Here is a 21813-nt window from a genome sequence, read left to right on the forward strand (position 1 = left end):
ATCCCCTAAGCCTCTTCTGCTCTTAAATGGAATTTCATTCAGAAGCTCTAAAAAATTGAAGATTAAATTGAAGATTAAAGACTCTTTACACAGCACCCACAGCCTGTGCTTGTGCTCAATGTCAGTAAACACCGAGCTAATGGTTATTTATCTGTGTCTGATCTGGCATGATTACAACAGGGCACAATACAGACAAAATCCTTGTCTGAATTATAAAGTCAAATGATTCTTCTTTTTCAGTATTCGGGAATGAGAATCTACCCAGGCAGCAAATACACAAACATGCAAACAAACGCACACACACACACACACACACGCACAGACAGACACTAAAAACTCAGAGCAATGTTCAGTGGCAGTCTCCCTCTCAAACATAAATGAGATTTCTTAAACATGACTACAGCAGTGTGGATTATTTAAATATCACCCACAGGTCTGGGTGTTTCTTTAAAAGATGAGTCAGGGCTTCAAAGCACAAAATTCCATACTTATAGACATGTCTTTCGTTGAACCAAAACCCCAGCGTCTTGTGCTGGCTACGGAAAACAGTATTAGTATCTCCAAATGAATTTTTAACGCTGCTTTATCACCGCTCTAAGAGCTGCTGTACACTATTCAGTGGGCTGGAGGAACACCGGTGGTGAAGAAATGTTGCAGTGCTTCTGTAGGAGACGGAGGTATTCATTCACTCCTACATTTTTTCCCCTTGCTTTTTCTTCTGCTGTGTTTTCCTTCAAGGCCAACGGTAGTGGATATGACACCACTGATTTTTAGAAAAAGAAAAAAAAAAAAGCATTGGAAAAAAAAAGCGTGGCCTGAGGTGTGGACGAAGAAAATCGTATTTCAGTGTCACAGCCTGCACCTCAGTTTGGACTTTTAGTTTGTCATGTCTTTGTGTGCCTGATCTCTGTCTGTCTCCGCCCCTCACCTGTTCCCGTTTGTCTAATTATTGACCTTGTTAATTTTACCCAATCCTGTTTAGTTTCTCCTTCTATTTAAGTCCTAGTGTTTGCCTTGTCTTTTGTCTATCGTTGTTTGTGTTTTGTGCACACTGTCATGCTGCATCTTTTTGTTATCGGCTTTTGTTATTAATTTGCACTTGTATTTTAATCTTCTTTTGTCAGTAAAGTCTTCCGTTTGTCACCTTCTACCATCGTGTCTTGCACTTGGGTCCTGCACCACACCACCAGCGTGACATTCAGAGCAGTACAGAATAAAATAACTCTTGGCAGAATCAGACACAAATATCTGTTCATTTTTCTTATGCTCCAAAATGCTGTAGTTTTAAACATACAGAACAATTATTGTCAATTTGACAAATTTTTTGAACATGAAACATTTTACAGCAATGCAATTATATCGTACATGACACACAGCATCATATTTAGAAATAAAAAAAAACTCAAGTTTGACTAGGATGGAAATACTGAGCACAGACCAGTAAAGTTGAGAGATGTTTACAGAAAGCTTGGCCTCATATCACCTTCATGTTAAACAGTCTGATTAACACAGCACGCCACATCCCCAACAGCACTTCATTTGCATTTTCACACAAACGAGCCCAACAGAAACTCTCTCATGTACAGAAATAAATAAGTAAATACTCAAGTCAAAATTCTTATGACTCTGGGGCTTTAGCATGAAAAAGATTCCTCTACAGACTTCGTTTTCTTTTCCGTGACTCTGCCGTATGGTGGGGCTAATCTGTAATTTAAAAAGTTTGTGAAGTCTAACGCAGAAGTAGTTAAGATTCTGTTAAATGTGTGAGCTCTATGCTTTGATGTTAAAAACCCTTCCACAGAGGAGACATGGCAGATAAACACAGTGGGAAAAGTGGTGGGGAATTCTGCAAAGAGACCAGGACTTCACTAATGACACTCAGCAGGAATTAGGATACTACATTACACACACACACACACACACACACACACGCAGATACACACTATTGTATGTTAAAGGGACCTTTCACATCTACTTCCATTTTACTTTCACTAAAAATTAATAACCTAACCATAACCCTAACCACAACTCTATCCACAACCAAAGAAACATTGCAGCAATTTTTATATTAATAATTACAACAAAACCTTTTGTAAATTATGGTTTACTCAAGTGGGTACCAACTGTATACGCAAGCTTCTACATATTTACATCCTAACGGAGACATATTGTCTACAAAATGCCACAGGAATTCAAAGCACACACACAGATACCACACAGTAACCTTTAGCACTGCCATAGTCTCACAGTCAGTCAGTCCTCTCAAATGAAATTCACAGTGTCTTTACATGGACTGAATATCAGCCCATACATCAGCCCTCCTCACAGTTAAATCCTCTCTGTTCACTTCCACTGGCTTTGAGGATAGAGTATAAATGACTGTGTTTAAGGACTAACAGTGCTGAGCTGAGTGGGGAGATTACGGGAGATGAACTGCTTGGAGGCCAGTGTACGGTTTGAGTTAGTATAATGTGTTTGCTCACTGAAAAAAAAGAGCAGAACTTTTGGGAGACAGGCTGTGACATTTAGAAGAGTTGGCCATTTGTGTACTGAGGAAACTCCGGAGGGCCAGTAGAGTAAACAACACATGACCTTAACTGCCGCACTGCCTGCCTGCCTGCTTGCTTGTTTAACAGTCGAACAATGTCAACCCAAGCATGAGAGCATCTGTCTCTGTAGTGCTACTGGTTACTTTTCTACAAAATAATACTGTAAAAATCCCAATACGAACCCAACTGTCTTGACTTGTAGTGAGTGTGTGTGTATGATGGGGACTAACCTCGTTTCTGAAGCAGTTCGTGAATGTCTGTTTTGGGCTGCAGCAGTGACTCTGTGTCCCCGTCTCTCTCTGGCTCGTCTGCAGGGGGCGACTGTGAGGGTTGGCTGACTGACAGGATGTGGACCTTGCTTACCAGGTCAGGAGCCTCGGAGCCTAGCAATGCCGCCGGACCATCTATCCCAGCTGCAGCCGGGGAGAGACACACAGAGGATTTGGGGTCTTTGTCTTGGGTTTGTCCTAATTATACATAGAGTGCCTACTCTACTCTTGTATCTGTTACAAGATGTGTCATGTATCTGTATCTGTCTTGTCTATGTGCCATACAGAGTCCTGCTAAAATGTCCCAGTGGGGTCGGCATGCCATCAGTCTCCCGCCCCCTTTACCGTCTAAGATGACATCGCTGGTGATGCTAAGGGGAGACTCCACCAGCGGCGCCTGCTCTTCACTGCGACGAGGTCGTGATCGCCGTGGACGCGCCTCTGGGTTGGGCTGCACCATTAGGGGCTCCTGACGCTTCTTCCTCTGCTTCTGTTCCAACAGTGCCCTCTGTGCATGGGAGGATAAATGACCATTTTAGGACACGTGACCTTGCAGAACTGAGCCTTAACCCAATAGGAACGACACAGAAGAGTCTTACTTTAAAGCCACTCTAAGCCCTTTCCTAAGCCACGCCACTATCTGTGATCAGACTAAAGAGGTATCAAAAGTGAAAGAATCTCTGCCACACTGCTTATGCCTGTCCCTGACCTTCGGGATGGAACTACCGAATTACTGCAGCGAGATGAGAGAGCTAAAGGAGGGGATTACAGGGGTACTCTACCCAAAAAGAAGTTGAGGTTACTTTTTACTCACTCAAATGTCTGTCAAAATGGTCTTTTTTGTATCCTTATCATTCCATACCAAAACATACAGCCACAACTTCTCCATAGGCACAGACACATGGCTTTCAATAAATGAGGTACAGACTAGCCAATGAATGATGTGTATGCCAACCAGTGAAATAAGTCAGGTTAGGCCATAGATGTGTGAATGAGCTGAAAGCTAACTGTTTGAATTCACTGCATCATTTAACTACATATATCTTGGATTACGGGGATGTTTGGAGATGCTTTATGAACATTTAAATGAACTTGATTTAGAAGAAAAAACTTCTCCAAAAGCAGCTAAGTCTTCAGAGAAGACAGAGGCAAAAACCCCACTGAGAGTTTCAATGGACATGTGGGTGAGAAAGGATATTTCACTTTTGGCAGAGTACCTCACTTTTGGCAGAGTACCTCTTCAGGGAACAAATTGTGGTTAATGGTCAGGGTTAAGGCAGTAGGTTGAGTAAGAGGCTAGTGGATAGATTAATGGGATAGGTTGAGCAGGAGGAGAGCAGGGTTAAGGGAAGGAGCTAGAATACATCACAATGAAACATTGTTAAAAAAGAGACCCTGAAAAGGAGCTAGAAGACAGAACAAGAAGAAAGGGCTTATGTCAAGGGCTTGGATTTGAACATTTCGGAATAGATATCATTAAAAGGTGGGCTGGAGTCTGTGTTGAGTTTGCAAGACCAGGTTTGTGCTGGCTAATATGTCCCTTTTCTTCCAGCTGAGTCCATATCTGCCCTGTCAGTCTACTGAGGCTAAGCCTTCCAGCTCTGCTTTACCCTGTCCTCCCATTCAGTCCATCATTCCATCAGACGTCAGACACAGTTCCACACCTCTGATCAATAAAGTCCGTAAGCCGCCTCATAAAACCCAAAGCCCCGCTCGACATCGTGCCGTTCTGATAACCACAGGCTGAAGGCTGCAAATATTTTTATTCATTAATATTGTGCCGTCTTTATCCGCAGAACACGTTCATTCAACTCATGCAGATAAGAGTGGACCCTTTGCTGAGGACACAAAACAAAAGAGTGAGGGGAAAAACAGGCCTTGGCCAGGAACTTGCTAGCATTCCTTCTTTAAAGAATAGTGTGAATAGGTGTCAGATGTTCCTATGGAAACAGCACATGGAAGGCAGTGTGAAGAGGCTCAGGTCCTTGAAATACTTTTGTCAATCTTTGTTCTTTTCTTCAAATGTTTCTCCATCCCTTCGCTGTCAGTCTACGCGAGGGCATGAGCATTTCAAACAGAACCTTCAAAACTCTCAAAAATCTCAGTGATAACGTCTCACTTGTTGTGGTTATTGTTAAAGAAGTGAATGTATCCGTAAACACTATGAAACCAGGACTCCCCAAACCCCTGATTATATAACTCTATCAATTAGCACAGACACACAGAAAATTTAGTTCAGAGAAGCGGTGAACTGAAAGGAAGGCTTCAGACAGCGAAACAGTCTCTGATTCTGTGTGTGTGTGTGTGTGTGTGTGTGTGTGTGGTGTGTGTGGTGATACCAGTCCTGCCATAGTTACTGCAGTCATACAGCTCTCTGTAAACAAGTGTCTGACCAGCCTCCTCTGGAAAAAGCCAGACTAGGCTCACCTCACATTAAATATGGAAATGAAAAGAGATTAAAGGTTGAGAAACTTCCTTTCTGGAGCCCGAGGGCTATTCTCTCCATTTCAAAAAGCCTTTTTTTTGCTTTAAGGGGTTTTAGAGGGATGAGGTACTTCTCTTATTAAAGCATAGAAAACAGACAAACAATGCAAATAGATGGCATTATAATAACAAAGACCTTCATAAATTAGAGGACAATGAGTGTACCACACACACATGCGAACAATACAAAAGGTACACCCACAGCACTCACTGACACACACAGAGAATTTTACACTCATAATGAAAACTTCATCACTAACTACAACTCCTCCTTTGATAAACAAACACTCCTTATGGGTAGAATGATCAGAGAGAGCAAGTAACCTATCTTTTCTTTTCTTCTGCATTTTCCTCATGGAGCTGCCTATCCTTTGGTTTCTGAGGATAAAGCTGATTGCACCTTCTAGGTATCAGTTAGGTGAGACCTGAGTGTAAATGATTCTAACTGCTGATGTAATGATGTCTTATGTCCTCCTGAGAAGCTTCAATATCACTGTGGTGACTTCAAACCATCATGAGTGTTTGGACTGGTGAACTGTATGAAAGGTCTCTCCCAGCCCAACCTCAGCCAAGTAAGATAAAAAAAAAAAAGTCACACTGTAAAGTGACATGCTGTGTATGTATAGCTGCATGAACATGCTTCCCTACCTGTAAAACCTCAAGACACATCACCATAGAGATTTCTCCTGTTGAAACCCACCAAAACTTTGCTTCACCTCAACATTACTTCAGTAAGAAAACAGCAGCACTACCTGCAGTACAGGAATGATTGGTCTACTCAAGTTCTCAGTCTATGTATGAGAACAGAGTTTGAATTTTTAGATGACAGACAATAGAAAATGAGGTTAATGAAAAAAACATTACTGACTCAGGAAGTGAGTCTCCCAGAACATAGCAGAAAACAATAGTGTCACTAGGGTGGACTAGGCTAAAACACAATGACACACACACACACACACAGACACACACAGACACACACACAAACACTTTTACACCCTACAAAAGAATCCAAATCCTATAACTCTATCCCATAGCTTTGTCTGTACAAAAATCCTTTTGTGTGCTGCACAAACACAAACTGACATGAGAGAAAACATAAACAGACCAAGCAGAGGAGTGAACGCACCCTTTCCATAGACATCCTTATTCAGAGTGAGATAAGTTGCACGGGTCCGTCAGTGCCGCTCTGGAGTCTCCATACTTGTCATATAAAAGGTACTGTCATTCCTGCTAAGAGGCATCGCCATCAGGGATGACCCCTCAAAAGCTGCCCTCTCACATCACAGCCACACAGCCAACACAAAGCAAAGAGTTCACACACCACTGTCCTTTCACGTCTCCCTCACACCGCGGGAGTGAGTGTGTGTGTGTGTGTGTGTGTGAGAGAGAGAGAGAGAGAGAGAGAGAGAGAGAGAGAGAGAAGGACAGGGGAGAGAATACAAGCACAAATAAGATGTGAGGTGAAAGCAAGAGAGAACGCGAGAAAAGAGAGAGGGAGAGAGAGAGAGAGAGAGAGACAGCAGCAGTCTCAGTCACAGACAGAATGTACCATTAAGCACACGGGGGGAGGGGGGAGCACCTCTTGGATTTGGTACAGGAAATGCATTGCTTGTACAAAACACTTAAAATAGCCAAGGAGAAACAAAGAGAGACACCGAACAGCATGTGGCCTTGTACCAGATATTTCGCTCTGTTCTCTTTGACAGTCACCATTTTGTTATTGCTACAATCCAACACAGCTCTGTATTGTGTGAGTGTGTGTGTGTGTGTGTGTATGATTGTTGGTTATGTAAGTTGACTGAAAGCATAATGGACCCAGCTGAGTGTGACCAAGGCTGTAAAAGGACAACTTATACAGAGCGTGAAAACACGGAAGTGCACATGCAATTGCACGCATGCGCACGCACACACACACACACACACACACACACACACACACACACAAGTACCCCTAAAAGTCAGCTCCAAATGCAACTCATTTCCATACACACATACACTCCCTTTTAATCCACTTTACACACAAAAACAGTCTGAGGATATGAAACTCAACAGGCTGACATCGTCACACAAAAGGAGATTTCTAATCAAATCTAATCTGACTGCTGCATAACTACTCCCTTTGAGTACACTGTCATTTGAAAGAGCCATGTTACAACTGTGTCACACAATGGCGCAGCCTAAAATTTTACAAGATGATCCCATTGCTGAGATTACCCGAGATGAACATATAATATGAATATAATATAATATAATATGAAAACTAGATGTAAATGAAGCGAGTATATATTAATATAGTTCATTGAAAATAGCATGCAAGAGCCATGGCATGCAGCTGATTGTCTCTCACCTGCTTCTCCAGTTTCTGCTGCCTGAGACTGATGCTGTCATCTTCTAGGGCACTGTGAAGACACACACACACACACACACACATACACACACACACACACACACACACAGATAACTTCAGATTGCTCCACACTCGAATGCTGTAAAATCTCCACAAGCATAACTGTGAAAAGTGAGATTAAATATGAGGCCTGTAGATCACACACACACACACACACACACACACACACACACACACACACACACACACACATTAGGTCCATAAACTCTGGACTCTGAGCAGCTTCTCAAAACAGCTCCACCAGGGAGCAGCACTAACCACCTATTCTGCAGTGCAAATACACAACTACATTAGGGTTTCTCAGCACAGCCCATTTCCACAGACAAATCTCTGATTTATGATTCACCAGATTCCTGTCTGTATGAAGCCACGTCAGTCTCACATCCTTCACCCCCTGTCTGTCTTTGTGTGTGTGTGTGTCTGTGGACAGCGGATGAAATTTGAAACATAAGCCCGACTGGCGTTTGATTTTGTTTCTGTGAATGTGAGACATGAATGGGCTTTCTCTTTTATGGACAAGAGGCCACATACAGGTTACCACTACAGGTTATTTAGATTAATGGTATGGTTGATAAACCCAGATGTAAGAATGTCTGTTTTAAATGACATAGGATAAATGTGATTTGTGTAGTGAAAGTACTGTGATCAGAAAAATCAGACACTGAACAGCACTCTGTGTGTGTGTGTGTGTGTGTGTGTGTGTGGTCAGGCCAGAGAGCCAGAGCATAACCTGACCTCTTCTTTGTGAGTTGTGATGAGAGAGTGCACTATGGTGCATGTGTTGCTAAGTTACAGACAGAGAACTCAGCAAGGGGCAGCAGGAGTCTACTGAGAGAGGCCTGGTCAGCAAACACCACACACACACACACACACACACACACACACACAAGACTGCCCACGCACCCTGCAGGTGTGAGTGTGTATGTGTGTGCGCCTGCGTGTAGAGGCTATCCAGGGACAGGAGAATTGTCCATATGTCACTGTAATTCATTCTCTTTGCCCAGGATGTGCTTGAGTACTGCTTCAAAACTAATAGTGATCCAAAACTTTGAACTTCCATTTACCTCTCTAATTCAACCATCTTTCAATGTATGTGTTTAATCAAAGAGCTAAGAATACACAGACTCTAAACTGCCTTAGAACTGGTCCCTATATTCCTTCCCCTCTCTCTTTCTGACTCACTCACTCTCTCTCTCTGTCTATGTCTCTCTGCTGAGCGAATATAGAGCATTGCATATGTCATCAATTTTCAGGAAGGGAAATAAAGAACCTACATTCCAGGAACTACTGAGCAGCGAGCTTTTTCACTGTCTCTATGTATGTATGTGTGTATGTGTCTGAGAGCTTCTCACGCAGCCTAACCACTAACCGTTGATTGGTTAATTTCTCTCTGTCAGCTATTCTGTCCAGTCTTTTGACCTGGCCTATCCAGTGTTGGACATCTCACAAACAGGCTGCCAATTAAATGTACTAGCTGTCTGTCTATTCTGACTGACTTACACAACCTTTCTGTGTCGTTTCATCTCCAGATGACATCCTGAGCTTGTGTAAAAGCTGAGTGTGTGTGTGTGTGTGTGTGTGTGCGTGAGTGTGTGTGTGTGTGTGCTTTACTGAGGCAGGAGACTGTAGAACGGGGCAGAGCTAGTCCCTCAGCAGGTGAAGATGACAGAGAGGAAAGGAGTAGAGACACTGGAGACTGACTGGAGGTGTTAATTAGGTCATCAGGGAGGTGCGGTAATGTCAGGGATCAGTCATTACAGCTGAAAACAGCCTCTATAATCCAAAAGGTAAAATGTAGCCTCTTCCCCTTGACATTAACTGCTTTGATGTCCTAACTCTTACGGCCCACCATGAATAAGAAGGTGCATTAGTGAATGTGTAGATAACTGAATATGTGTTGGACAGACTTTCTGTATGTGTGAAGTTGTGTAATGAAGTGTGTGTTTTCAGAAAGCGTGAACCTGTGTGCTTACCTCGCTGTGGCAGTAGAGGTGAAACTGGAGGAACTGGAGGGTCTTTGTAGTCAGGGCGATCAAACCGACACAGGAACAAGCGAAAGATAGAAAGACAAAGAAAAAAAACAAAGTCAATAATACTCCAAGTTGTTAAACTACTCCTGTCAGAGCCGTGGAGCCACAGTCGAAAGACGCCAGTCAACCACACACCTCTCCATCTCAGACCTGTGGCTCCTCTTTCCTTATTCCAGCTGTCAGTTCACTCAAAGTCTTCTGTCTGCAGACATTTGCCTACAAAGCAGTGTGTGTGTGTTTTCTGGAGATGGCGAGGACTCTCCTTATCTGTAGACACACTCTGTGTAATGAATGTTTCAAAACGCGACACAGCTAAGGTGACAGGACACATCGTCTGCCCCGGGAGACACCTCTCCCCGTCACTATGGATACCATTCACACACACACACACACACACACACACACACACAACCTAATCGAACACTGATTAAAACCTATTGTCCAGAACTCTTTCTTCCGTTACCGCAGCCAAAAGACACATCACAAGAGTGCAGTCCTGCTAATGTTGTTTCACACACTCTCTCACGGCTAGTAAGCATAACAAAATCACATTCCAAGGAGGATTCTGTGGTTGTACAAAAGACAAATTGTGTCCATTCTGTATCTCTCTGGCTGGGATCCATTTGAAGGTGAAAGGTCAAGACTTTAATTGTTTGAAATTTAGAGAGGAGTTACAGAGACTGACAGAAAGACCACACGTCTTACACAATCTGACAGCTCCAAACACTGGAACAGTGGACATCAGGGCAAAAAGGCACATGGCAAAACCCCCCTAAAAAACAACAACAAAAAAAAACCCAGAATAAAATCAAAATACCCAAACCGCCCAGAATGCGCTATTCTGTCTCTAAAGGAGATGGACCTGATGATGATTGGAATCATCTCAAAAAGGTGAGAAAACCAATTGCATTTTCTTACATGCTGTGAACAACCTACAATGAAACACCCCCTCAAACACATCAAAGGATATGACAAACACTGTCTATGTGATTATGATGACTCTGACAAAATCAAACTGACAGACCACTGGCCAGTTCTGGCATTGATTCATTCCTGTGGAACAATCTGCATCTCAGTGTCCGTGTCTGTAACACCCATACTGTATATTCACTCTCAAACAGACTCTACATCTCAGTCTCTGTGTCTGTAACACCCATACTATACATTCACTCTCAAACAGACTCTACAGCTCAGTCTCTGTGTCTGTAACACCCATACTGTATATTCACACTCAAACAGACTCTACATCTCAGTCTCTGTGTCTGTAACACCCATACTGTATATTCACACTCAAACAGACTCTACATCTCAGTGTCTGTGTCTGTAACACCCATACTGTATATTCACTCTCAAACAGACTCTACATCTCAGTCTCTGTGTCTGTAACACCCATACTGTATATTCACTCTCAAACAGACTCTACATCTCAGTCTCTGTGTCTGTAACACCCATACTGTATATTCACACTCAAACAGACTCTACATCTCAGTGTCTGTGTCTGTAACACCCATACTGTATATTCACTCTCAAACAGACTCTACATCTCAGTCTCTGTGTCTGTAACACCCATACTGTATATTCACTCTCAAACAGACTCTACATCTCAGTCTCTGTGTCTGTAACACCCATACTATACATTCACTCTCAAACAGACTCTACATCTCAGTCTCTGTGTCTGTAACACCCATACTATACATTCACTCTCAAACAGACTCTACATCTCAGTCTCTGTGTCTGTAACACCCATACTGTATATTCACACTCAAACAGATTCTACATCTCAGTCTCTGTGTCTGTAACACCCATACTGTATATTCACAGTCAAACAGATTCTACATCTCAGTCTCTGTGTCTGTAACACCCATACTGTATATTCACAGTCAAACAGATTCTACATCTCAGTCTCTGTGTCTGTAACACCCATACTGTATATTCACACTCAAACAGACTCTACATCTCAGTCTCTGTGTCTGTAACACCCATACTGTATATTCACACTCAAACAGACTCTACATCTCAGTCTCTGTGTCTGTAACACCCATACTGTATATTCACACTCAAACAGACTCCAAAACAATAATTATGCAACACCAGTAATCATATGAAGCTCAGAGTAAATGAAGCAGTACTGTTGTGAAAAATGTGCCTGTAATCAGACAGAGGGGTGATGTTAAGTGGACCACAGGGATATAAGTAAGTTCAGGTGAGGCATTAATGTACACAGTGGCTATAAACACAAACATTAACACTAACTCCCACGGCGGCAATTACCAAGTATATTCCTGGAAACAAATGACCCTTGGTTACAGCAAACAAGCCTACATCACAGGGCAAGATGAACCTCTGTCTGAGAAGACGGTAAAATCAACCTAGTAAGAGCACACCGGCAGAATGCTGCAAAAGTTAAAAAGGGAGCGAGAGGCAGAAAGAAAGTGAAGGAACAAACACAGACAGACAGAGGAGAGGTTGACATCTTGCTGTGGCTAACCCTTTCCTGTCAGATACATCACACAGGATAGACAGGCTAATCAGTAGGCCTAACTCCAGTAAAAACAGTAAAATACAATCCAACTGCATAAGCCTGTCATCCTCTTGCCTGTTCTCTACCCATACCCTACTCAAACACGGTGCATGCTGTTTTACTCTATGTGTGTGTGTGTGTGTACCTGTATGACCAGCGGCTGAAAACAGGCTGGGAGACAGTCTTCAGAGTGTCCATGTAGCGTGTCTGAGAGTTAGATCATAGAGCACTGACACACACACTGTAGAAGGTTTGGAAGGACTACCTGTGCCTTTAGGTCATGAGGGATTCACCCCCCCCCACCCTTCCAAAAACCCTCACACACATCCCCCAGATACCTGCAGGTAAGCCCTGTGTGGGACCAATCACCATGGAAACAATGCTTTACTCTGAGCACAATACCCTAAAGAGCCTGTGGTACTACATGAAAAGAGAATGAACACTGGAAATTTCAGCACTGACCTGATAAATAATCAGATAAACACATAATACTTTTCCACAATTCTCCCTTACACTCTTTTAGTCTTTATTCAATTAATTTTTCTCTCAAGTTCTACAGGTTTTGTTTTGTTGTTAGGTTATTTACAGACATACACAATTACATTTTTAGTACAATGGGAGGGGAGAGGTTGGAAATTTCTCCTGATATCTTTCCCCGTGCCCTTATAGTTTGGCTGGCAGATTAAACTTTATTACACTATATTGGTGGTGTATCCCTTATCAGAAATGCCTGGGACCAGAGGTGTTTCGGATTTTGGACTTTTTCGGATTTGGATTTTGGAATACCGTATTTGAATATACATAATAAGATATCCTGGCACCAAGAGAGCGTCAGAGCCCCAAATGGGCAAGTGAGGTCAGGTGTAGAATTTTCCACTTGTGATGTCATGTCAGTGCTCAAAAAGTTTCGGATTTTGGATTTTTGGATTAGGGATGCTCAACCTGTACTATCATCATCTATAGACCTCAATATTATACAGCCAGCAATCTTCACATTACCAGTATGTTTCCCCAACCCCAGAGGAGGCTCTGGCAGAAAGTGTGACGCTTGACACTCATCAAATATTATCCATCCTCTTTCACATGGTTAGCATGTAGCAGTTAGCACAGGTCTAACTGGCCTGTGAGTTCGACTGCTTTACTGCAAGGTGCTTTAACTCTGCCTTCATTACACTGCCAGCATCTCATCAAAGACACTGCAGATGTGCTGCCAGGAAACCGGCGGGATGGACTCCATTCGATTGTGTGTGCATATGTGGAGGGAAAAAAGCAGTCTCCTGACCCCTGGCTAATGACAGTCAAGGGAATCGTTCACCGGGGAGTAAAGTCACTCCGGCAAAATAAATGGCAGAGGTAAAATAAAGGTTATGAGTTGCTGATGGTTATGCCACGTCCCAAAAGAACCTTCATCATAGCCATTCTACCACTCCGTCAGTGGAGAGGAAGGCGTGTGTGATCACAGAAACAGCAGGCGCTAGGCCATGGAGTTCGGCTCCTCTGTAGATTTCTCGAGCTTCTCTTGAACACGGTACAAACAGTCAAACACACTCCTCCAGACCACACTCGCACTACAAACACTCAAAGATACTTCTCCACTGCAGTCTCCACCCACAGTGGTCCACCCCCGTCATGGAAAAAGCAATAGATCCTTCAGAGTTATTACTGTCCTTTATTACTCAGCACTTCACTGTGAACCAATGGCATCTGTCTTCTCCACACACATAACAGCTCTGCTGTCTAACACACACACACACACAGGGCTGTTCACACCTAAGGGCTACAAAACTGACAGGTCAACGATATTAATTCTTACGTTAACAGTTTTACAATAACAATCATTAGAATAAAAGCCTGACCTGACTAATGCCAGTAAAATACGACCTGTAAATGAAAACCACAATTACTATATAATTAATCATTATCAGCCGAACTAAATTGAAGCTGTTAATACCACTCCACTGTTTGTGACACACGTCGCTGGTGGAACTTGTGCTCAGAGTCAGTTGAAGTGCTACATTTATACCACTTTTGTTCTCACATGAGCCAAGTCAAAGTGGATTGCACAAGCCTGTCTGAGCCAGCTGAATACAGTTTTAAAAAAAAGGAGAAAGAGCAGAAAATTGTACACTGGGTTTTCCAGTGTTAATTTTCTCTGAGGATTTAAGACACACACACACTCAGACACACACACACCACATTCATACACAAATTCAGATTCTGAAACATCAGCTTATCCTGGAGGATAACCGTGTGTGTGTGAGTGTGTGTGTGTGTGTGTGGGTGGGTGCGTGCGTGTGTTATAAAGTATTCAACACTATGGATATTTCACCATGCTCACCGACTCTGATTTCCAAGCAGCATCCCCGTTGCAGACACACACACGCACACGGAATGCTGAATCACTCAAAACTCCTGGATTGCTGCTTGATGCTCAACTTAAACACACACAGAGATGCATCACTTCCATATGAGTCACCTCTCAAATGTGAATCTACCCTCTGCAGAGAGAAAGAGAGAGAAGGAGGTTGGGCAGAAGCAAAAAAGGGAGGTGTAGATGAATGGGCCATATTGCAGACTGAACTGTATGCCATTTAAGGAACACACAGACATGCCATTGCTGGACGGTGACAACCCAGAGGGCTGGGCTGGAGTAGACGACTAGTGGAAGTCAGTATCTATGTGGATTCCATTCACAGCTCCACATGTCTGTTCCCCTCTCTACTTCAGCAGCCCTCCGTACCCCCCAGTCTCCCACCCCCAAAAAACACACTGACAATCAATCAGCTGTCTGAAGTGCTCTCAGCTCCTGCCCTGACTCATTTGATCACTTCTCTCACTGTGCTGAACCACAGAAATTCAAATGTTCCTACCTATTAAGGTGCATCGTGTTCATCATGTGCTCTTCCTCAATGTAAAAAGTCCTAAGAAAAATGGCATTTGTTCAGAAATGAGTTTATCTTGTAGTGAGAAATAAAATGTAGTGACAAATTTAAGCGGAGAAAAAAAAAGCGCTCTCGGCTGTTGTCTGGAGTCACACAGTGCATCTGTTTTAGAATACCGTGGTATCTGAGGGTGACCATGACAACAGCATAGGAATGTACTGCTCCAGATCATATCAAAATAATCACAGCTGGCCTGGAACTGCGCGGCAGGAAAGGGTGGAGCTCCAGTGCAAGGGGGTTCTTACTCCACGAGAACTCTGAACGCAAAGAGTCTCTTCTCTGTGCTCCCAGGGTTTTATAGATGTTTTGACAGTCCATATAAATATACAGTAGATCAAGGTACAGAACATTTCATGACAAGAGTAATGATGAATCTGTGTGTGACACCACTAAGTTTTTGTTGAAGGACTCTGTTTCTAATGGACCTGAGCTTTAGACACTGCCTGGTAATCACAACAGCATCACAACACAGTTTCTTTTCCCTGTCAGCATCACCACAAAGAAATGACACGTTTAGCCACCATTTTGTTTCACACAGACAAAACAGTTTTGGTTCTCATTTAAAAATAACTGAGACAGAACCAAATGATGGAGGGAGGTATGGAGGAATCAGAGAAAAAAGGAGGGCAAGGAAAGGTGGATAAAAGGCAGTGAAAAAGGCATGTTGAGACAAGACGCCAAGAACTAGTATCCTTTTAACATAGTCATGTGAACACTGAGTTCATTCCTTTTGCCCAACCACAACATACAGACCTAAAGAGACTCAGAGGAGTCTATGGCTAAACAAACGTTGACAATAATGCTGTGCTGTAATGTAAAACAGGTCCAGATGTAAACTCACGGGGCTACATCAACATTGCAATTTCACAATCATGCAGTTAAACCATTCTACATTTCAGTGCTTCATTATCAGGGGAAGAGGTCTTCATTTTGGTCAGGAACTCGCTGAGCAAAGCAGAACTGTTTGGGATGAAAACGCTTTAAATTGTCTACGGATATGGGAGAGCCACATCTCACTTCTATGTATGATATAAAACAAACGTCTGTTTACTCATACTGTAACTGTACCAATGCCTGCCTACCGACAGGAGACATACTGCATATAGGGAACATTCGTCCTCAGTTCTCACTGATGGTTTTGAATTTGCTCCTATAGTATGCAAATATGCTATTTTAAACGTGATTTTGAGTAAAGATCACCCTGTTCATCTCAGGCTGATTTATTTTGCCAAATACGTGGGCTGCTTAAATGTTAAAGGACCAAATAAGTACAATCTTTCGTTTATGACGAATGCATCTAATCAGATCGCTAAATATTAACCACCAAGAAACCAATGTCGCTGGATCAAAATACTGAAAACATAGCCTACCTGTGTTTGATCGCGCTCATACTGACCCTCGGTCGGCGATGACACTTACTCCTAATCCCGAGAATGAGGCACAAGCGTGTCTCTTAATTAACGGGCGAGCTGGCGAATCACTGTCGTTATCTACATTATTTGTGATAAAAAATTGAGCGACACTCATACATTCAGACAAGGTTCGTCAAAATTACGGGAAAGATCAGAACTGATTTGCGAAATAACTTGACGCATTGTAACAAAGCAAGTGATGCAACAATATCATTGGAAGCAGCGATTGTCATCGATGTTGCATATGCACATTACACGTGTGTAATAACTAAACGAAAACAGCAAGACGCAGAAAACATACCTCTTTTGAACTTTTTATTTGTCATACTGAACCAGATTTTGACTCCGTCAAATTAAGACTACAGATGTGCAGCATGAACTCTGTCAGCTGATTAACTGTATAGTCATCTAGCAGTCAACCAGCTGAATGCATATCTCCCTCGTTTAATTCAGTAGAAATTACATAAAATAATACATTGTTGGAAATGTGGGCTAGTTTAAATTACATTAATGGTGTGAATTGTACAACCTTTATTTTACTAGTTCTAGTTTGTCAGTTGCAATGTTTATCAAGGCTGGAGAATGGTTTGCCTGTGTAGAGGAACCACTAGCTAATTACCTCATGGACTGTTCACTAGCGTGTTACCAGTGAATAGGGTTCCTGAGACGGTGTCGAATGGATATATACATAGCTCATTTTAGCCTAGACTAGCTAAACTAGGCTCAGTTGAAGCATTCCAGCGATAACTTATTTCAGTATTCTACTATATTTAGATCCATTCATTGTTTTCGATCCAGTCGGCTCTCATCTCAGTGAAACTATATTTTCTCATGTTCATTTGCCTTAATGGAATTATATTCAACTAACGCTCTCTGATAGCTGAGGATGATCAGTCGTTAGCCATTAAGCTAGGCAGCCCTGTTGGCTAGGGACCCCTCAAACAACCACTACATATGGCTAGTGCTAGCAAAGGCAAGCAGCTGCCTGTCTTGCATGCAACAGGGCGACTGAATAGAAAAGTTCACAGAGGCCTTGGATTCGTCAATTCCCCATAAGATCTCACTTGAGTTTAAATCTATTTTGGCTAGTTTGCTGAAATTAAATTGTACATTGAACGACAACTAGTTATATTTGTACGCGCTTACCTGATGTAGTAACTCATGTTTATCGACGGTTGCTATGGAATCCCCAGCTGCTGACTTCCCCTCCAGGCGCGAAAACCTGGGACGTCATTAAAGAAAAAAGATTACATCGTCACTACACGGACGGAAGTCCCACCTATCGAAATTAATGTACGACCTAATCCATAGAACAGAGGAACGAGTTGGATTGGTTCATCATTTTTCTGTGTTATTGCTCGCTCTGCCGTGTGGTTTAGCGCAATACTTTGCTGCCCTCCATGGGATGCTGCAACTACTGCAGTTTAAAAATATTGTAGTGACCTGTGTGTTGCTTGGAGTTGTATGCATTGTGTTGTGTTCGCACGGCTCAGTCTGCCCACTACTGTACTCTGCTCTCTTCCAGTTGCTGCAGTGCATGGAATGTTGGGTCAGTCTTGCACTGCGGGGGGTTGGCGGAATAGCCGAGGGGCGGGGATATTCATGTTATCACGAGCCGGTCATTACAATATTTACATAAGATGCCATCATTAAGAAGAGGTCAAACTTTGAGTGAAAGATTCATAAAAATGAAACGGCTGGCAAGAAAACAACAGTGGGCATCTGTAAATTACAGGGAGCAATAAACCAGGGATGTCTCATTTTAAATGAAGTCTAAATGGAAATATAACGTGTTCCTAGAGGGATGGAGGAAGAAATAAATCGTTATGACAAGGCCCAGTACTGGTCACTGTAGTTTCAAAAAGAATTCTTCAAGGAATAAGTAAATGTTCGCCAAGGTTCAGGCCAAATTAGACAAAATTGGTGACAATATGGAATAGATTTCTTATCGCTGTCGAAACTATTTAGTGATTGTTCTAGGAGTTGGTCTGCGCAATGGGTAAACAATCTTAAGTCTGTGGATCGGAATAGTGGCTAAATTGTCACACTCCACTCCGCTAGGTGGCATCAATTCTACTGTTTCCGTCATAGGTTTGTGGAAGAAGAAGAAGAATTTGTCAATGTCGCGCTCCTCACATTGCTGTTATCCAAACCTCTCTTAACATCTGCGAGAACAAGTATGTAACGGTATCGAGTTCTTGCTCACATTAATTTTTGAACGTTTTAACAGTTAGGTTAACACGTTTCCAGAAGCATGCTAGCAAGCTATGATTGTCCTCCTAAGTTAATGTTTTAGCCAGTAGAATGAAAAGAGTGACTGGGGCTGCTGCTCACATAGGGCCTGCTAAGTTAAAATAAAGTTGCGCTGAAACAATGATTTCATGAGATTGTACTCAGTCAGTGCTAACAAGGATAACTTTATGCAGCTAACTTTACCTGCCTTATTTTATCTGCTTGAATTCAACTGATCGTTACATTTAAAAACTATCCTGTAACGCATTTCTTTAATACAGGGTCACGTTGTGAAATCTCAATTAGACTGATCCTCGTTAACATAATGTCTTGCTGTGTTTTCTATCTTTGGACGATTTCGGATGTTTCTCCACAAGTTTCACCGTCAGATTCTTCAGAAAAGTCAGAAAATGTTCAGAATTGCATCGGCACAGGTAGTGTCTATGCCCACGCACAATATCTCAATTTACGTAAAGAAAACTTAAAAATGACAGTGTTTGATCGGTTGTTTGATCGGTTTTTCCTCTGACAGGTATTCCGAAACGTTATCAGACACAGTAGCACAGACGCTACTTTGATTCTGGAGAGATGTGAGTACTTGTTTCCCCAGAGCTGCTGCAGGTCTCTGTCTCTCTCTCTCTGTCTCTCTCTCTCTCTCTCTCGATTTGGAGATGTAAACTCACCTGCTCAAACATATGCATGCCTCTGGACCGTAGCAAAGCTCTTAATTTATAAAACTGGTGCCTTCACCTCAGTTTGTCTAGCTCAGTCACTCTGAAATTAACAGACATCTAAGCAGATTTCCACAAGATATGTAAACAAGGATGGGCATTATATATACATATATCTTAAGTAATTATGTGTCCACGTCTGACTAGAGGCCATATCTCTCTCCCGTTGACCTGGTGAAGGAATGCCACTCGATGTCAGATGTCAACAAGGTGTGTTGAGGAACTCTCTTTTCCCTCTTCTCCGGCAGCTATTAATAAGGTGCAGCTTCTGGGACGGGTGGGGCAAGATCCCGTCATGAGACAAGTAGAGGGCAGGAACCCAGTTACTATCTTCTCTGTGGCAACCAATGAGATGTGGCGATCTGGTGAGGGAGAGTCCTCATATGCAGGTGAGAGCAGATATCCACCTCACCTGGATGCAGAGAAAGCGTAAGACTATACACATAAAGTTACGTAATGGAGAGCAAAAGTCTCAGTCTGTACGCGATGACCATAAAAATGCTTTCTCACAATCCTACTTCCTTGTGATTCTTTAAGACTGTGATATGAGAAATCTTGAGTGGCAAATTGTGTTTGGCTTGATTTGATAGTACTGTTAGAAGAACATGACAGCAGAGGAGATTTCAAGGAACAAATACTCTGTCAAATAAGGACAAAATGGTACAAGATGAAAGCACGCTGTTAAAAGCACTGTCTAGTTTTTTCAACCTCTAAAGTGCAGAGCACGGTTAAATAGATGGACAAATACAAACTGTCAGTTTCTGTATAGTTTTGCTAATACCGCTCATAGTTTCTCAACAGCTCATGACTGTCGTTTTTTTTTTTTTTTTTTCCCCACTGGATCACTTTGTGGCTTTTTTTTTCATAGGAGACGTCAGTCAGAAGACGACATGGCACAGAATTTCTGTGTTCAAGCCAGGCCTCAGAGATGTGGCTTATCAGTATGTGAAGAAAGGGTGAGTTCAAGATGTGAGGATTTTCTTTTTTTGCCTAACAGTTCTTCCTCTTCAAAGAGCTGCGTCTTGGAATTTAGTTTACTGGTACTATTCAGACGTTCAGTCTGTTTAATGTATTTTTAGTTCTCAGTGTAAATACTCACATGTTTTCTCTTTTTTGTATGTTTCCTTAATTTGAAATTAGGTCTCGAGTGTTTGTTGAAGGGAAACTGGACTACGGGGAGTATGTGGACAAGAACAACGTTAGGCGGCAAGCCACCACCATTATAGCAGGTCTGACACAGTAACAGGTCAACAGCCTTATCAATACAATAATGTCTCTCTAATCAATATTAAAATGCTTATTTTGTTCCCTTCACAGATAACATTATCTTTCTAAGTGACAACAGAGTCTGAAGGTTATACACAACCACAGGAAAAATGGAAGCAAGAAGATTTTTTTTGTTTTATGTTAATTTCTTTACTTTTGCCTGCTTAGTGCCCATCCTAGCTCAAAGGTAGTGTAACATGTATGTAATGTGCCTGAATTACTGCCTTGTGAGGGACAGGATGCATTATGATGTGCAAAGACATTCACTGACATCCCATCTGACTCTGTCCATGTCCAAAGTTGACTATGCTTTAGATCTCCAAAATGTTGAGAGGTTAAGGAATTTCCAGAAAGTAATTTACAACATTTGCTTAGTCAAATAAATTAGTTTTTACAGAACATCAAATGTAACTGTAAAGATGCAGGTTTTTGCTTTTTGGGTTTTTTTTTGTTGATATTGGCTATTGAAAAACATTCTGTCATGTTCACTTATCCTTGATGAGCATACCTTGTACGGGACTTAAATCGTCTCAAAGCGTAATGCAGGCAGTAGGGTGAATTTCACATAGTCACAGTTGCAGGCTTTGTTTCATGTGTTGTCTTTGGTTCTTGAGCCAAATGTCCCAACACCTGCAGAATATTTTTGCATTGTTTTAGTTTCGATCATCTAAAAATACCTCTCCTGAAACTGAAAGATTGCTTATTTCTCAAAATTTCAATTTGTTTAAAGTCTCACATTTTACTCGGAACATGTTGTACTCAAGTTTCCCAGTTGAGTGTAAGTATAACAATCATGTCATTAAAAAAACATTTTTTCTAACTTTTATTGTTGTTCTGGTGTTCTTTACCAAAGAGAAACTGCTAGCTCTTTTGAAATATACTTGGTTGTAATTCGACAGATGGATGTATGAAATACTTTGGTTGACCATAGGGGACTTTATTTGTTTTGTTTGTCATGTTATGTTGATAA

The 21813-nt window shown here is 42.1% G+C and overlaps 2 protein-coding genes across 2 annotated transcripts in view; one reads left to right on the forward strand and one right to left on the reverse strand.

Moving 5' to 3' along the window:
* Window positions 1-17806, reverse strand: part of tulp3 (TUB like protein 3) — a 22016-nt gene extending 4210 nt beyond the window's left edge. Inside the window, exons 1-5 of the mRNA XM_030782362.1 lie at window positions 17761-17806; window positions 9683-9724; window positions 7650-7701; window positions 3164-3326; window positions 2780-2962 (exon numbers count right to left, since the gene is read on the reverse strand). Coding sequence (XP_030638222.1) covers window positions 2780-2962; window positions 3164-3326; window positions 7650-7701; window positions 9683-9724; window positions 17761-17777 — 457 coding nt within the window. The 5' untranslated portion in view covers window positions 17778-17806. The remainder of the gene's footprint in view (window positions 1-2779; window positions 2963-3163; window positions 3327-7649; window positions 7702-9682; window positions 9725-17760) is intronic.
* Window positions 17807-18717: 911 nt separating this feature from the next.
* On the forward strand, window positions 18718-21663 carry ssbp1 (single-stranded DNA binding protein 1). The gene is made up of 7 exons (XM_030777653.1): window positions 18718-18791; window positions 19224-19280; window positions 19379-19436; window positions 19826-19966; window positions 20446-20533; window positions 20718-20806; window positions 20895-21663. Exons 2-7 carry the CDS (start codon window positions 19257-19259, stop codon window positions 20927-20929), a joined length of 435 nt encoding a protein of 144 aa, XP_030633513.1. The 5' UTR covers window positions 18718-18791; window positions 19224-19256; the 3' UTR covers window positions 20930-21663.
* The last annotated feature ends 150 nt before the right edge of the window (window positions 21664-21813 follow it).

Source organism: Chanos chanos, chromosome 1 (genome assembly GCF_902362185.1).
Source record: "Chanos chanos chromosome 1, fChaCha1.1, whole genome shotgun sequence".
Taxonomy (NCBI): domain Eukaryota; kingdom Metazoa; phylum Chordata; class Actinopteri; order Gonorynchiformes; family Chanidae; genus Chanos; species Chanos chanos.

What these genes read in the sequence shown, in the direction of transcription:
- ssbp1 (XM_030777653.1), top strand. Translation starts at nt 19,257, where the DNA reads ATGTTCAGAATTGCATCGGCACAG. An exon ending in TCAGAATTGCATCGGCACAG is followed by an intron (nt 19,281 to 19,378) that starts GTAGTGTCTATG and finishes TTCCTCTGACAG; the next exon opens with GTATTCCGAAACGTTATCAG. An exon ending in AGCCACCACCATTATAGCAG is followed by an intron (nt 20,807 to 20,894) that starts GTCTGACACAGT and finishes TTCCCTTCACAG; the next exon opens with ATAACATTATCTTTCTAAGT.